A 15838-nucleotide genomic window follows, 5' to 3' on the forward strand; every position below is an offset into this window, starting at 1 on the left:
AACTCCCTCTTGCTGCTATCAGCCTGACAGAGGTCAGAGTTGAGGTAATTGCTTAGGCTGTTGCCCAGCAAACCTCCCATTCTAATGGAGCCCTGTTGACCTGTAACTTGGATGAGATATGAAGTGTTTCTGTAAATGCTGGAGAAGTGGTGCTTGATGAGGAGGTTTTATGTACTTGACAGCACCTTGTACTTCCCTGTTATCGTGTTCAGCTCTTCTGAGCCAAGTGGGGCTGATACTCTTAATATTCCCTGCTCTCCCTCCTTTCCTTCCAAAGCATGGGAAAAGATAGGTGTATGTTCAGACAGAAAAGTATTTCCTTGTTTCTTATTGCTGGATGGAGTTCAAACCTCCAGCCCAGGAAGGCTGGCATCTAGTAAAATAACTACATTAGCTGTCCCATAATTTGTGGAAGATAAATACTAGTCACTGTCCCCATGAACTAAAATATTTATGTAGCTTGTACACGGGGATTTGGAGACCTGGGTGCTTATCTTTAAGGACAGGGATAAGAGCTTTACTTCTCTCTGACCTCTTTGGGGAGGTGAGACATGAAGGGTGTGCTGGTGACAGTCTCCACTCCAAGGGAAGGCTGTTCCTGCCTCATGGTGCAGCATGCAGAGTGGCTCTTGAAGGCTGCGGTGAGAAGTCTCAGTGTGGCAGTGACTGACAGACCTGTGAAGGTCAGGGCAGCAGGAGTGAGGCTGCTCCATGTTTACCTGCTGCTAATTGAGAACTCACAGCTTTACCTCCTGGTAAGTGCTGATGATGAATGAATTGCATAATGAGAAATCAATTTAAAATGTCAAAGGAAGGGGTTTATGTAAGGTCAGGCTCTGAGCTGGGATACATCCACTTGCTTCAATGTCTTCTGAGCTTATTAAGCAGTGACTGCTCCCCTCAGCAAAAGATGAGGGTGTAAAGGAAATCCAGGGGAGAAGAACAGATCCCTCCTGTGTACCTGAAGTTACTGGAGGTGGCCTTGCCTCAGGGACTGATGGCTGTGGAGTTTTTTCTTGCGTTAGTGTGCCATTGAAGTAAAATGAATAGGTCCTGTGGATCTGAGGACTTGGGGATAAAGATCCTCCAGGTTATATACGGCGTATAAATAATCACGGGCACACTCTGTTTGGTGTTGATGTTTGGTTAACTTATAGGAGCAGGAATAAATCAAGGTACAATGATGTCTTTAACTTTTTATTGAAGTAGGTTGTGTGTCCTAGCTACTGGACACGCTTGATAAAGAATTTAATCTGGCCTTTCAGACCTTTTGAAATATAACAGCACTTTTTAAGCCTCTTACCATTAAGAGGCAAATGTTCCTTTAAAATTGAAATATGCAGAACCTTTGTGTTAGACCATTTTTCTGGCTGTAGGTACCTACTGTTAGTAGAATAACAGCATTTGAGAACATTTATTGGACTTCTTGACAATTGTTTATTCTGGAAAACAGGTTGTTTTGCTGGCTTTAAAGTGACATGAAATGATTGATGTCTCACCTGCAGTTAAAGGTGTCATGGAGCTGATGTGTCAGGAGACGAAAATGTGGTTATCTTATTTAAAATGCTCATATGGTGTGTAATGCTCTTTAATTCTGTTTCAGAGGGGGGGAAAATTCTCTAGACCAGTCCAATCTCCTCTTCTCCTTAAAGCAAGAAACAAGCTTGAAACTCCCCAGGCTTCTAACAGTGGCATTGTCACTATGATTACTTCATCTCCAGGCCAGGTAAAGATCCATCCTGCAAGAGATGGGGTGTGTGGTGCTTTGGTTGGGAAAGGAGAATAGCTGGCTTGGGGGGCACATTCAGTTGTGTCCCCCTGAAAGCTTTTGCTCCCATGTGGGGAAGCCTGTCCTGCATCTGCTGACCTTATTGGGACCCAGCAGGATGTAGATAAAGGGGTTCAGGCAACTGTTGGTATAACCCAGGCTGATAGCCATATTGTAGGCGTAGTAGAAAGGCAGTGTGGGGTGAGTCATGGTGAGCTGGGCCAGCTGCAGGATGTGGAAAGGTGCCCAGCAAATGAAGACGGCCATGCAAATGGCAATTGCTGTGCGGGTCAGCTTTCTTGTTCGTGCCCCGTTGTCTCTTTGGCTCATCAGCACTTCTGAGCATCTGGCCATCTTGAGCAGGATCCCCCTGTAAGCTACTGTGATGATGGCAAAAGGGATGGCAAAGACCAGGAAGAACTGGTAGACAGTGTACCAGTAAATGTTCCTCTGGGGGTCTGGCAGGTGAATTCCACAGCCTAGTAGACCTCCAGGCAAAGGGATGAGCTGAATGTACATCCACACAGGTGTAATGCTAAGGAAAAAGAGGGCCCAGAGCAGGCACATGATGAGGATTGCCACAGGGCGCTTCCTGAAGCGAGTGGAGGTGAAGGGGTAGACAGCGGCCAGGTAGCGGTCAATGAACATAGCAGTGAGGATGTAGGTGCTGGTGAACTGGCTGTTGGCATCCAGGGAAGTGATGATTGTGCACATGGTCTCCCCAAAGCGCCAGGCTCCGTTCCCCAGCAGCTGGTGGACAGGGAAGGGCATACCCAGGAGGAAGAGCAGGTCCACCATGGAGAGGCTGATGGTGAAGATACCTGGGACACTGCTGCTGGGGCTGGATTTCTTTAAGACTGTGCAGATAACCAGGCTGTTACCGATAATACCCAACAGAAAGATAATGTCAAACAGGGTGGGCATGATGAAGCTGCTGACCCCCCAATTCTGCTGGGGTCACTTGCAGAGAACAAGTGTAGGCAGGAAAAGGTCAGCTGCGCCAGGAGCACTGGTGAGGGCAGGTCTCATGGATATTCCACTTCTAACAGACAGCAAGTGCTCTGAACACAAGTGATAGCAGATTTCTTAGGCACATGTGATATGAGGAAGGGTATGTCTTTCAGTCCTGGCTCCTTTGGTTTGGAAGCTCTTGCTGGACATTTGGCATGTTTTGAAGTGAGTGATGCTGCAGCTGAGAAAAGCACCTAGGGAGCTAGTTGGAGTGTTGCCTGGCAAATGAAAGCCCTCAGACCCCTGATGCCAGGGGCTACTTGTGAGCTCCCTGGGGAGGTTTCAGACGAAGTATGTCTTTCACTCCTGGCTCCTTCAGTTTGAGAGCTATTGCTTTGTTTGGCATGTTTTGAAGTGAGTGCTGCTGCGGCTGAGAAAAGCACCTAGGGGTGTGTGGGGGGCAGCACCTAACCACACACAGGCACTTTCTCAGCAGTTTTCACAAATGTATACATTAAACCATGTGTCTAATCCAATGAGTATACACCTGCTCTTCCTTCCCTGGGTGTGAGCACAAACACAGATTAATAATAGATGAAAACAGCACCCATGTGTGTATCACCCTATCTATGTGCAGGTGGACCCTTTCAAACCCATACATCTATACTGAATATACTTCAAGAGCTATATACGTATCTCTGATCCATATGTTGCTCAATATATGGATATTAATATTCAAATGAAGGCTTCCTTGGAAGTTACATTACATAACTGACTTTCTCCCCCTCCTGCCCACACCCATTGCAGTTCATACACTAATGTGTCTTTTCACTTACCTGTTCATTGTACTTACCAGGCAGAAGTTCTGAGCAGCCTGTGAGCTGTTGGGGATGCAGCTGGGTGGGCTCTCCCTGTGATTTGTTTCAAACTCTATCTGTAAAGCTGCTGCTGGGAACTGTTTTTTCCAGAAGATGTTAAGTGTTTAAACTGCCAGTTCCTTGTAGATCTGTAGGGCTGCTCCAAAGCCAGTGAGTGCTCTGAGCATCAGCAGCGGCTACAGGTTGACATGTGCTCCTCTGCTCCCTGGAGCACCAGCTGGTAACACTGACATCGACAAGGTGTGAGGAGGCAGTGCCTGGCAGCAGTAATGGAAAGATGCTCACAGGGAGAGCAGAGTTTTGTTTTCATGCTGAAGGCAGTGAATCAGGATATCCTGGTACATGAAGCACTGCATTTGTGCTCCAGAGAGGCAAATGGGATCCACAAAAATAAAAACTGCGAAGTAAAGTGCGGGGCAGATGGCACTGAGAGCATGTTTTACTTTCAGGGTCTGATTGGGTATAAATATCCTGATACAGCTCTGCAGTGAATCATCTTTCTGTAGCAAGGTTTGCAAGTGTAGATGGGGGTCAATCACTTGAGATTCTGAAGCAAGGCCCTCTTAAAAGGGAAAGGCACAAACTGTCTGAGGAAGGCTGTGGGCATCTGGTGTTTTCTGGTTATGCCTGCTAAGTTGCAACCCACATGATTAACAGCATCATCAGTTCCCTCCTGCAGAGCACTGTCTCCTTTTCAATTAATTTTGTGGTCTAGTGCACAGTAATAAGTCTTGTGTTTCCTCTTAGGTAGACTTGGTAAGAGGAGAGAAACAAGGGATTTATTTTCAAGGTGTTTGGAATTGCAGCTGTGTGGTATGTAAAACAGGCAAGCCTCTGGCAATGTTAAATACCACGAGGCTGTGCTGACTGTTGTAATGAAGTTGCACTGATCTGTCTTATTTTCCTCATCACCATCAGTCTGAGTAACCATTAGTAAGAGTAGACTCAAGCTGCATCCTGATGATGGGGATCAGTAGTCTGGTGAAAGGCAGGAAGGATCCTGAAATCACTAGAAGACCATTTCAAGGCTGACTAAGGCTCTCTAGCACTTAGAAATAGTTATTTCTGTATTTCACAGATCTCGAAAGAATTTTATGATGTCCACTTGCACAAGGGATAACATACTCCATTTACCAGCCCATGCAGAATGCCTCATTTTCCCCAGCATCCTGCCTATTTGAGTCTCTTCCTTTGCTGGCACCACTATCTTTCCTTTTTTTAGCTTTGCAGTCCAGTGACTGCACTGGGGAATTTGCTTTCAGGGTGTATAAAAACTTGTTTTTACTGTCAAATAATGAGACAAGATGGTTAAACAAACAGTGCTTTATTAAACTAATATAGTTAGATACTTAATGCTTAGAAATGCTATAGCATTTGCAAAAATGAATGAAGTTTAAATAATATACAAGGAGTTACAACTGAGAAACAGGTCATTTACATACCTAAACAAATATGACTACATCTAAGACCTAGTTACATTACCATTGATGGGATGAGGTAATGCCAGCAGGAAAATATCCCTTCAGAATAACACAACACCTAAAGGTATACAGAAAGCTTATACCAGAACATACAGTAACACCCAATTTTCCTCTTATAATAAAGCATTAGCATGGTGTCCTCATGCTATTTTAATGAAGGCTGTTAAGGCTTAAAAATATCTTTTAACATTCAAACCCCATTTGTGATGTTCTGAGCTTTGACACTTACGTATCAAAATGACCACCTGCTGCATACAAGTTTCAGAGGACAACACATCCAGAACTCCAGTAACCAACAGCAGCCAAACACCTTCCCCCCCTTTCTTTCTCCTAATCCTCCCTGACTTAACAGTAGCTGTTGCTATCACATCCCTTCACCAAATTCTGTGGAACATTCTGCTATGCACACAGACACAGCATCACAATGCACTGCTGCTTAATGGTTGTTCTTATTGATTAGTTTTAGAGCAACAATGCAAGGTGCACAGTGGGTTTTTCAGTCCTTTTAAGGAGTGTGAAGTTTGAATGCTCAATGAGTAAACAATTACATTACAAAGGTCAGAGTAGTACAGTTAGGTGCCTGCGAAGGAATGAGGAGAAACCCACTTATTCGTTCTTTCCATTACTGGCTGAAAGATCCAAGACAGGAGCAGTCTTCTGCAGCAAACTTCCACTACCTTCTTGCTTCATCATCTGCCCCCTATGTACAGAAGAAAAAAATGGTTTTACAGTCTGTCCTTCTACAAGATTATTGTCTCTTAACTTTTGCTCGAAGCAGCTGAGTAACATGAGATGTGAACCCATCTGAGAGTCCAGGAATACCCATAGCTGCTCTACCAGAGCTTCTCTCAAAAGACAGGTATGCAGAAAAAGCAGGTATTACTGCTTTAACATCAGAGCTGAGAGTCAGTATGCCTGGTCTGTAGGTTGGGTTGTGTATTCAGATACACTATGGGGAAAAAAGAAGTCTTTTCTGGAATTGGTGGCAGTGTTACAGACCTGACAGCAGAAGCACACCAGGACTGTCTTGTCACCCTGACAACATGGTGGGCTCCGCAGGCAGTTTTTGTGTCCCTGAGAGCTGTGTAAGCAGCACAGCGGTAAGGAAGGAACACACTGAGCAAGTCGAGGAGGGAGCAGCTATCGTTTTTTTTCCTTGCTCTTCCTTCCCCGGGCTCCAGAAGCGATTCCCATCACTCATCCCGGTGGATATTCAAGCGGGCAATAGGTGGCACTCCAGCACAACCTGCTGGTGCCTCCTGCTCTCAGCCAGAGAGAACCCCAGCACCCTCTCTGTTCGAGAGCTGTGGTAAAAGCACAGCTAAGCAATGCTTACTAAAACAGGCCTCCACCCCTCAGGTACTGGGAGATCTGACGGGCAAACAGCAAAATCTGTAGTTCCTATTTTGGCCACGCTGCCTCTGCTTATCCCAGATCTACAACTAATTTTGGTCCATGACAAATGCAGGTAAGCAGAGGTAGCTGGCTCATAACGCAGGAAGAACTGCAAAAGATTCCTCTTCGAGGCACAGTCCAATTTTTAAGTGTGATTTAATGACATTTAAAGCAGCAAATACTGAGGGAGACAAAATTATATCTTACTGCTTGATGTCATACCATGATAGCATATACTCACCTAAAGATGAACATTTCCTCTTTCCTAAATAGGAAATTGTTAACTCCCATTAAAATATATACTGAAGACCGGACATGCATATGCTGCACACTAAGCCACGAGGGTGGCCAGAGATACTCTAGCATCCAAGAAACATTTGCTCAACTACACAACACCATCTCACTTCAAAGAGACACATCTGTACAGCCACAGAGTTTGAAATCCAAGCCTGGCCCAAGACATCAATGCTCACCTTGAAGCATACCAGTAGTTAACCAGAGTGGAAAGAACAACATAACCAACGCTCAGTACTCCAGAAACTCCCAGTGAAAGCGCACCCAGGCAGCAGAGCACACAAAGGAGGGCTATGCCACCTATGGTTATCACAACACCTAAGAAAAGAAAGGCAGGTTGTTATTTAAACAACTTTGTGTACAAGTAAAATAGAAGAAATGACATTCTATTGCAACCCCAAATTCAAACCATGTAGGAAAAACAGCCTGCAGACATCTAGCTGGCTGCTAGAAGAGCCACGCAGGGTGAGGATAACTGGTTTATCTGTATCCTGGTGGCTGGGATTAGAAAGGGAAATAGGACTTCCACTGTAGAGACTACAGTTAATCAGATTACTATTCTTGCATTAAGAGTTTCACTACTGCTGAGACCTGAGGACTAAGCACTGAAATCCTCAATTGCTTGAGCTGGGAGCTCCAGGAGGAAGAAGAAAAAAGGCAAAAGACATCATGCCTTAAAAGGGTGTAAGTAAGTACAGGCACACATGCGTACAGTACCTTCCATAACTATCACACCGATACAGGCCATTATGGCTGTTAGAACAACAAAAATCAGGAAGAATGCAATAGGGATAGCAGACACTGCAATAAACACCAGGAGTGACAAGGCAACAAAAGGATGGTCATCTAAATACTGGCCAACAGGGGAATTCACAAAGGCGACCACCTGTGGATGAAAGAAAAACATTTCAGGTTTTGTTTTTATCTCTTATCATGGAGAACTTCTGAAGGTTGTCTGCAGCTTGAACAGAGGGCAGCTGCTGCCTCTGTATTTCAAAAGCATGAGGATTTATCACAAATTTTGCTAACTGCACAGCAAATATACTTCTACCAACAGCAGACACATTCGCCTTGGATTTCCCAGTTCAATTCTTGCACAAATTTACAGTATAAGCCTATAAAAACCTGATCACAGTTTAGCTGTGCAGATTTCAGTGGGGTCTCGACAGCTATGATTTTCAGCTGGAGAACTGTTATTTGTTGAGAAAAAAAAATGCTGTAAGATATATAAAAATTACAATGATTTTTCTTTTTTCCATGCCTCAGTAATATCTGCAACCTGCTCATTTACTGATCATAAGTACAGCTGTGTCTGTACCACAAAGTTCTTGGGAATTTAATGTTAATGTTACTGGTAGGAAAAAACAACAAAAAAGCCCCTTTTTACAGAGGGACTCATACCTGTACACTGGAATTTTACAGTAGTAAAGAAATTTCCCTTCCCTGAAGGAAATATGTAGTACCGTTTTAGTTCTTTTTATAGCAGCACAACCAATTACTAAAATACCACTCTAGTATCTGAGCTGGTTATAGCAGTAAAACACAGAAAAGCAGAACAGGCTTCCCTTTTCCTTGATTGCTGAAGGTGTGGGAGGACAGCCCTTCCCAGAGGCTCCTCAGCCTTCACTTAAAAAAGGGAGTGTCAACTGTCTTAAAAAAAAAAAGTTTGGAAATTGCATTTAAATAAATCAGGGTGTGATATCACCAAGTTGTGAAAGGAGTATCTTTATAAATCTAATATATAAAATTATAATGCAAACCCACATTAGAGTTGCTGTGGATGGAATCCACCACGGAGTGCCACTGCTTCTGCAGCTCCTGCAATTCTTTAGACATGTTGTAATCCGCCACGATCGTGAATCTTGTGAACAACCAGGTCTCACAGAGCCATCCAATTTCCCTTAAAATTAAGGTACAATTAGTAACTGGCTCATACGGATGCTTTGTGAAAATGAAGTCTTTTTCAAAAACAGAGAACATGGATTTCAGATGTTAATGTGATCCAGAGCCTAAAACATGACTCCTGCAGAAGTACATCCCATGTAGAGGGCTGGTCCCTGAAAACTTCTCAAACTCCCAAAGCCAAGGATCAACATACAAGGTGAGGACTCTCACTCCCTTCCTTTATAATATTAACCGCATGTTTAACCATGAGGGTGATGAATTACCAGTAAAAAGGTCAATTCTAACTACCCACATGGACAATTTTCCACACAGAGACTTGTTTTGCAAGCAACCACATGTTCAGAATTGACACCATAGTCTGTACAGCTTCAAAACACTGGATATAAAGGCAAAACACCTTCAAACCCACTAACTGTGACCATTTAAAGGCAGTATGGCCTCAGAAGTCTGCCATACCCAAGGAAAATGCCACCTGCTCTTGCTGGCGAGACCCTTACACGGGCAGATGGTAGTTTCCCGCTTGTAAATCAACATAGTCGCCGTGGCGATAGTACTACTCGGTACTCGGCCTAGAGACGCGGTCCCTCCCTTCTCTGACACAGTCTTTTCACACAGCTGCGTCTGACTTCAGCGGCCAGCAGCCGGCAGAAGCCACCGCACCGAAACCGCTCCCCCGAGCCAGGCAGCGCCCCGGTCCGTTACCGCCCCCGCACCAGGCCTCCACCGGGCGCTTACATCGAGGTCAGAAGCCGACTCATCACGCCCCACTGTGCCGCCGCTGCCCTTATAAAGCGTGTCCCCAGCCGCTAATAACCCAAAGGCAGTGACTGGGCTGTCACTTTGGCTTCCCCCGACCTGTAGCGCGGGTCTCTCCGCACCCCTCCTCGGAGGCCCGAGGGGGCCCTGCTGCCCCGCCGCGGGCCTCCCCGGTGGCGGCCAGGAGGGCCTCGCCGCGGCGGACTGGGGAGGGCTGCCCGCCCGAGCCGAGGGAGGTAATGGAGGAACGGTTCCCGTTCTGCGGGGCTGAGCCGCGCTGCCGGCGCCGGCCCTCCCGCTGCAACCGAGCTGCGGCCAGAGCTGACAGGCCGCCCCGCGGTCCCCGGCCAGGCGGAGCAGGGCGGCGCCGTTCCCCGCCCGCCTTCTGCCGAGCCAGGGCCGTTCCGCTCACCTGCGGCTGCTGCCCGCCGGGCTGCAGCCCCTCTCGGCGGCTCGCCCTCTCGATGCAACGCCCGGCGCAGCCCGGGCTGAGCCTGCCGGGGATGAGGGAAGCGCCGCCGCCCTCCTGCTACTGTCTCCTCCCCGCGGGGGCCGGCGGCGCGGCGGGCAGGGCCGGGAGGCTGAAGAGGGGCGAGGGCCGGGGCAGGGTTACCCGTGTGTGGCCAGAAAGGGACTCAGAAAGTTCCCACAGACCACTCGAGGTTTATGGGGCTTTTATTTATTTTCATTCTGTGCCTTCATTCTCCCCTTCGTGCCCTGCCTTGATCTCTGGGCCCGGCCTCAGGTCTGGGCACCTTCAAGGATCAGCCCAGGGTTTTGTGTGACTTTAGGACATGCAGCCTTCAGCTTTTTTGAATGAAGGATAGAAAATGAGGGTATTTGTGATAGCCACGCAGTTCCTCCACACGGGCACGCTGAGGCACCCTCAGCCCCAGAGACTGGGGTGCCACAGGCCCGGGTGGGAGCAGTGGCTGGGGGCCCTGGGTAGGGCACTGCTGCCCGCCTCACTTCGGAGCTACGACTCCGTGTACCAGAAATTGCACTGATGTGTGGCTATAATCCCACTAGCCCTAGCTGGAGGGGTTGCTGCCTTTGGAGTGGGAGGCTACAAAGGCAGCTTTCAGTGAACTGTGACTGTTCAGGTGGTCACGCCGTGTTGCAGAGTAGGATGGCAGCTGTGAAACAGTTCAGCTAGCGTAACCACCTTCCCTGTCTCCGGTTGCTTGTTCCTGCATGTTTTTACCCTGCCCTGTTGCCACCACGGGTGTTTGGGCGGACACGTGGCAAACCTGCTCAGGGAGGTGTTCCACTTGAGTCTGTGGTGTTTTCAGCAAGACCAGTGTGTCCAGTGTGTCCTCCCAGTACTTGTGGTGGCATTATGAAGGGCTACGTTCAGCAAGACCATGTGGCAGAGGGTCGGCAGGCAGATGGGCCCATTCATCTCAGAAGTGATGCTCAGTGAGGCGTGTTGTAGCATAAGTTGCCCCAGCGGCTTTCCAGAGCCATCGTGACAGTGCAGTGTGCAAGCATGAAGCTTTAGTTCATTCCTGGGCTTTTACTATGGAGAATATTTCATGATGTAAATTGCAGTCAGAAATTAGTAAAATACTCATGTTTCTCAGGACTCTCTCTTTTCTTTGGTGCCACCCATGAGAGTATTGCAAAACTGAATGTTAATGGTTTTGTGATTATATTTTAAAGACAAGGAAACATACAGTAAGTTTAATTTGGAACATGCTCAGGTTACAATGCAAAGAGGTTTTGTAAAGTGTGGGGGCTTTATCAAACTGTCAGAGCTCAATGTCTTTGAGGTGCTGATTTTGTTGAGCTCTGCAGATATAATGTCTGTGTAGACAGAGGATGTAATAGAGATTTGTATATTAATACAGATTTGGACCACAGGCTCTAAAAGCCCAATGTGATACTTGGAAGACGAGGCTGGTGAGGGCAGGTTTACTTTCCTTGAACTCTTACAGCTTATATCATTAAAGTGCAGTGTATTGGTATTCCTAGTAGACCTGTGTATATAGAATTAAGTTTCAATTTGTTAACTTTTTAAAAATCTTTATTTTATTTTAAGTGAGCATGGGAAAGACTTTAACTCATAGAATTATACTTTGACAGAATCCTGTCATAATGGCACTATAAAGTTTAATGCCTCCACCGAGTTTAGAAGTATATTGGAGATTTACAGTTTCTGGCCATTTTCAAAATGTGCTGTAGCTGTGGTTTTGGAGATAGTCTTGTACATTTTAGTAAATTATTTTCCTGCTATGCATAATTATTTCTTCTACTAAAAATTAACATTGCTTTCTGTGTAAAATAACTGCTTTTAGTGTTTCACAAGCAGCACAAGTAATTTATTTTAACTTTAAGGGGCACACATATAAAAGCTTCTGAGATAGTGTGTGCTGAGGAATAATAGTTACCATAACAGTTGCTTAATTGAGCTTGTCCTCATGCCAGCATCAGCTTAAATTAGCAGGAAAATACTCATGTTGCAAACCAGCGCTGAGGTATTTGGAGAGTTACTACACACACTAGCAGAGCACTTGCCAGTTCTGGTAGTAGCAGCTCTGGTTCTTTACCCCACACTTTTGGCTTGTGTTTAAAGAGCAGCTTAGTTTATGGTAGGAAGTTTCATGTGTGGCCAGGCAAGAACAATGTTCCCTTTGTACTTGGTATTAGGTCAAGATACAAGGAAAACAGTGCTGTTAGATCAGGGCTCTCAGCCATTCTCACAGTTAGAGAAAATTGTATGAAAAATAGCATCCAAAGATGTTGGGAAAGTTAAAATAGAAGGTTTGCTGTGTTGGCAGAACATGTGCAAGGCCTCTCTTGGTGGTTGGTACAAGGAGACTGTGCTAGATCTCATGTCAGATGGTGATATTCCCGTGAAGAAGTGGATGGAGGACTCTATCAGGACATAGGGATGACTGAGTGGGAGGCAAATGCAAACAAGCAGGTGTAGAGGAATTGGGAGTACAAGTATCCCACCTGCTGTCTTTGGATCTTCAGGGAGTTTGATTCTGAAGGGTGGCAAACTGATGGAGATGTTCAGGTTGAAGATTTTAAATCTTTAATAGTTTTTTTTTCTAGCTCTTCCTAAGAGAGTTTGGGTTTGTATAGTCTTTGTGGTTCTGGGAGCTGGCTTGCTGTGTGCAGTGTTTTCACACACAAGTCAGAATATCTCAGATGTCTCAGGACTGCATTTGCAGTAGCTTTTGAAGGGAAAACGAACCTGTACAGTTGCTCATTGGTTTCAGAACTGAATCTCCCTGATCACAGCTTGGCACAACACTGTGCTGAAAGGGGCTGGTGTTTTTCTGCTTGGGCAGGAGAGGGAGGAGGAAGTTCCTGTCTCCACGCTCCAGCTCCGCTGTAACTGGGGCAACAAAGCTGAGGACTGAAAGGCAGAGTGTCAGAGAAGCTCACCAACCTGGAACAGGCAGAGGGACTGGTAACAAGGGTGTCTGCAGGTAGTACCAGGTCTTACCTTGCTTGCTTATGCACTCTGTGGATATGTAAGGCATGTTGAGCATCTCTCTCTCTTTTCCCATTCTTTTTGATGTGTTTATTTCTCATGGCAATTAATGCATTTCTGTAAAGCACAGTTCAGGACCCAGAGTCCCTGGGGTGTTAGAAGAGGACAGGTGGTGGGAAGGACACTGGATTTGGAGAAAGTGGAAAGAACAGAGTGAAAAAAATCTTGTTTGGAAGACATTCAGAGAGAGTTAGAAAGATTAAGGTGAAAAATGAGCTTGAAGAGGAATAAAAAGAGAGAGAGCTTGTGGTTTGGAGGGGAAGAAAGCTCAGTGTTACAAACAAGGAAGAAGGAGCTGGGGGACAGATTTTTCTTCTCCCTGGCAGTTGGGATAGGAAGCTGACTGTTTTGACATCTCGTGCAGTACCTGAAATGAGACTCTCCTTCTTTTCCAGTGCATGTGATGACAAAGATGCTTATGTTGAGGGGGAGGACCAAGAACTTCTAAGCAAGCAAAACCTAAAGCAAAATGAAGCCAACCCAGAAGCCGAGGCCCCTGAGGGTAAGTTGTTTCTGCAGTGACTGTGAGAGGTGGGTAACTTCTTCAGAGCTGTAGAAGAACGCCACCACTACTGGTGGCTAGTGGTTTGGTATTGGAGGAACTCTTATTTCAAGACACTTGTTGAATAATCTCTGGACCTAATTATTTATAATATATTTCATATTAAGAATTCCTTTGCTCAGATACTTAACTTTTTGAAAGGTTAGGTGGCATATAAATTAAGAGCTGCCTTAGAATGTACAATGGCTTTCTTAATAACTCTTGTACCTTTAGGAATGATCAAATCTGCTGATAAACTGCATGTTTTATTAATTATTTTTGAGTACCCTAAGGCCCAATCATTTAGTCACTGATCAAGAACAATTCATGCTGTGTTTAATGAAACATACCTGCCAGTGATAATGTCTTTGAGTTCTGTGTGTCTGCGTTCAGACATGCTGGGGAATACCAAGGAGCTAAATCAGATCAGTCCTTGCTCAAATTTTGTTTCTAAATGAGCTCTACTTTGATATTGAGGAGGGAACACATTTATCTGCTGCAAAACTAGGTTTGGGCAGTGTAGTTTTCCAGTTATGTATCAGAAAGCAATAACCTCTTGCTAAAAATGTATTTAAAATGTTATTAAAATGATTATACATTAATTAAACATAGTTGTATTTGGTAATAACTTCTTTCACTGCTGTTCCAATACCACATACTTCCACCTCCTTTCTGATAGTGTCACCATGTGTTTGGGAATTTGCTCTTCATGAATCTCCTAAAAAAATTTTGATTTAGCAAGCTCTGAGCAGACTAGGGTTGAAGTTTTGGCCTATAGTAAGGAAAATTGCCATTCAACACCATCTAAAAACACGGTGAGGTTAAAGATTTTGGAGAAAGTGTCCTCAGAGAACTTTGCATGGAGTCCTGGAAGGCCACCTCAGAGTGTTGTTGCATTGAGTGGAACATAGTCCTAAGCCATGTTAGGTTTTCTGACACTTGTATTAAAACACTTTGCAGAGTCCTTGTGAGCTTCTCTTCTTCCAGTGGCACCCTGGCAATGCAGCTGCTTCTGGAACTGGGTCATTATAGACATGAAAAAATGTAGTGAGCTTTTTCATCCCCAGTAATGCTCTGAATTTCTCTTCTGCAGTTCACACAACTTGGGCTGCTTCACTGTCAATCTGGCAGCCTGGTAGGCTTTAGTATTGTAATATCTGGTGTTTATACCGTTACAAACTCCACACAATGTGTTAGTATAACCAAAAAGACATAAACTAGTTTGAATTGTTTTCAGTGATAGAAAAATGTTGTGGTTTGGTTTTTTTAATCTGATATTTATTGGTGATTAGAAGCTTTATCAGATGACTACAAAGAACAGCACCATCTGAACCCCTGTTTGCTGAGGAGCCCACTCCACAGAACATCCATTTCCTTAAAATCAGTAAAGTCACAATATGTCATTTTAAAAGAAAAATTAAAGTCTCTGTTCTTTCTGAATGAATCTTTTCCAAAGCAAAGTATTTCTTAAATGTCACTGAAGTTGTTTTTATTTCTCTCTAGTCACAAAATGATTCTGTGTATAACATGAGTCATGCAAAACGGTTACCGGAGCTGCCGCCCCTACCTGCTTCTGCTTCAGCTACACCTTCAGAATTGTACCAGGTCTGTACTCCCTCCCCTTGTGTCAGGGTAGACATTATTAAAGGACACGTGCTAGCACGGTTTTAGGCCTTGGGCAGATGAAGTAAAGATAGAAAAAGTTATTTAAATCACAAAGTACTAAGTGGATTGTCAGGTACTTCATTAGAGCTGCCCTTATTTAGAGAAGTGTTGTCACAGCTTCTATTATAATTTGGATATTAAACCTTGGCTGTTTATATCTGTTCTTTAAATTCATAGGTAATTATTTGTTGTTGGATTAAATACTGTGATTATTTTTTTTTTGTATATTCCTCCCCCCCAACACCTTCTGGCAGAGCCAAAAGAAAGAAGTTATACTGCTATTCTAAACCCAGCTGAGAGCTTGACAGGTGCAGCATTGATCTGAACAGAGAACTTGTCCAGCTGCACGACTTCAGCCTGTGCTGTGACACACATGAAAATTGTGTATGACAGCACTTAGGGGGAGGCAGGAGAGAGAGATGGCTTTCCCTACCCTCATACTTTGCTCATGTGGCTATTTTTGTCAGTATTTCAGTTCTTCTAAGATAGTTTTCTTTAAAAAGATGCTGTTCATTAAGAAACTGAAGTAGTTTCCAATGGAAAATGGGTTATTTGGGCCTTTGTTTGAAAATAGGAATTTTTAAGTGAAATGTATGCTCTAAAATAATGATAAAAAGTTACAATTATTCAGCGAAGATTTACATAAATCTTTTCATCCAAAAATCAGTTGGACTTCTGGGAATATGTTAAGGGTTTATG

The 15838-nt window shown here is 44.7% G+C and overlaps 3 protein-coding genes across 3 annotated transcripts in view; 1 reads left to right on the forward strand and 2 right to left on the reverse strand.

Annotated features, from left to right (window-relative positions):
* Positions 1 to 1599: 1599 nt before the first annotated feature.
* LOC311197213 (melanin-concentrating hormone receptor 1-like) lies at positions 1600 to 3641 on the reverse strand (the record flags this gene model as incomplete). The annotated part of the gene is given in 5 exon segments (XM_084270943.1): positions 1600 to 1876; positions 1878 to 2710; positions 2713 to 2736; positions 2738 to 2829; positions 3569 to 3641. Coding segments are annotated over 4 exon segments (1194 nt in total). The 5' UTR covers positions 2798 to 2829; positions 3569 to 3641.
* A 1353-nt stretch (positions 3642 to 4994) lies between these two features.
* On the reverse strand, positions 4995 to 9491 carry LDAF1 (lipid droplet assembly factor 1). Its single transcript, XM_084271097.1, has 5 exons — positions 9408 to 9491; positions 8532 to 8667; positions 7485 to 7653; positions 6947 to 7085; positions 4995 to 5778 (listed from the first exon to the last, which is right to left on the reverse strand). The coding sequence occupies exons 1-5, from the start codon at positions 9428 to 9430 to the stop codon at positions 5685 to 5687; spliced, it is 561 nt and encodes a 186-aa protein (XP_084127223.1). The 5' UTR covers positions 9431 to 9491; the 3' UTR covers positions 4995 to 5684.
* A 3911-nt stretch (positions 9492 to 13402) lies between these two features.
* The window catches only part of DNAH3 (dynein axonemal heavy chain 3), a gene marked incomplete at its 5' end in the record, with an annotated part of 53028 nt that continues 50592 nt past the window's right edge, over positions 13403 to 15838 (forward strand). Inside the window, 2 exons of the mRNA XM_084271016.1 lie at positions 13403 to 13435; positions 14978 to 15079. Of these exons, the coding sequence (XP_084127142.1) occupies positions 13403 to 13435; positions 14978 to 15079 (135 nt within the window). The remainder of the gene's footprint in view (positions 13436 to 14977; positions 15080 to 15838) is intronic.

Source organism: Gallinula chloropus (assembly GCF_964237585.1).
Source record: "Gallinula chloropus genome assembly, chromosome: 15".
NCBI classification, from domain to species: domain Eukaryota; kingdom Metazoa; phylum Chordata; class Aves; order Gruiformes; family Rallidae; genus Gallinula; species Gallinula chloropus.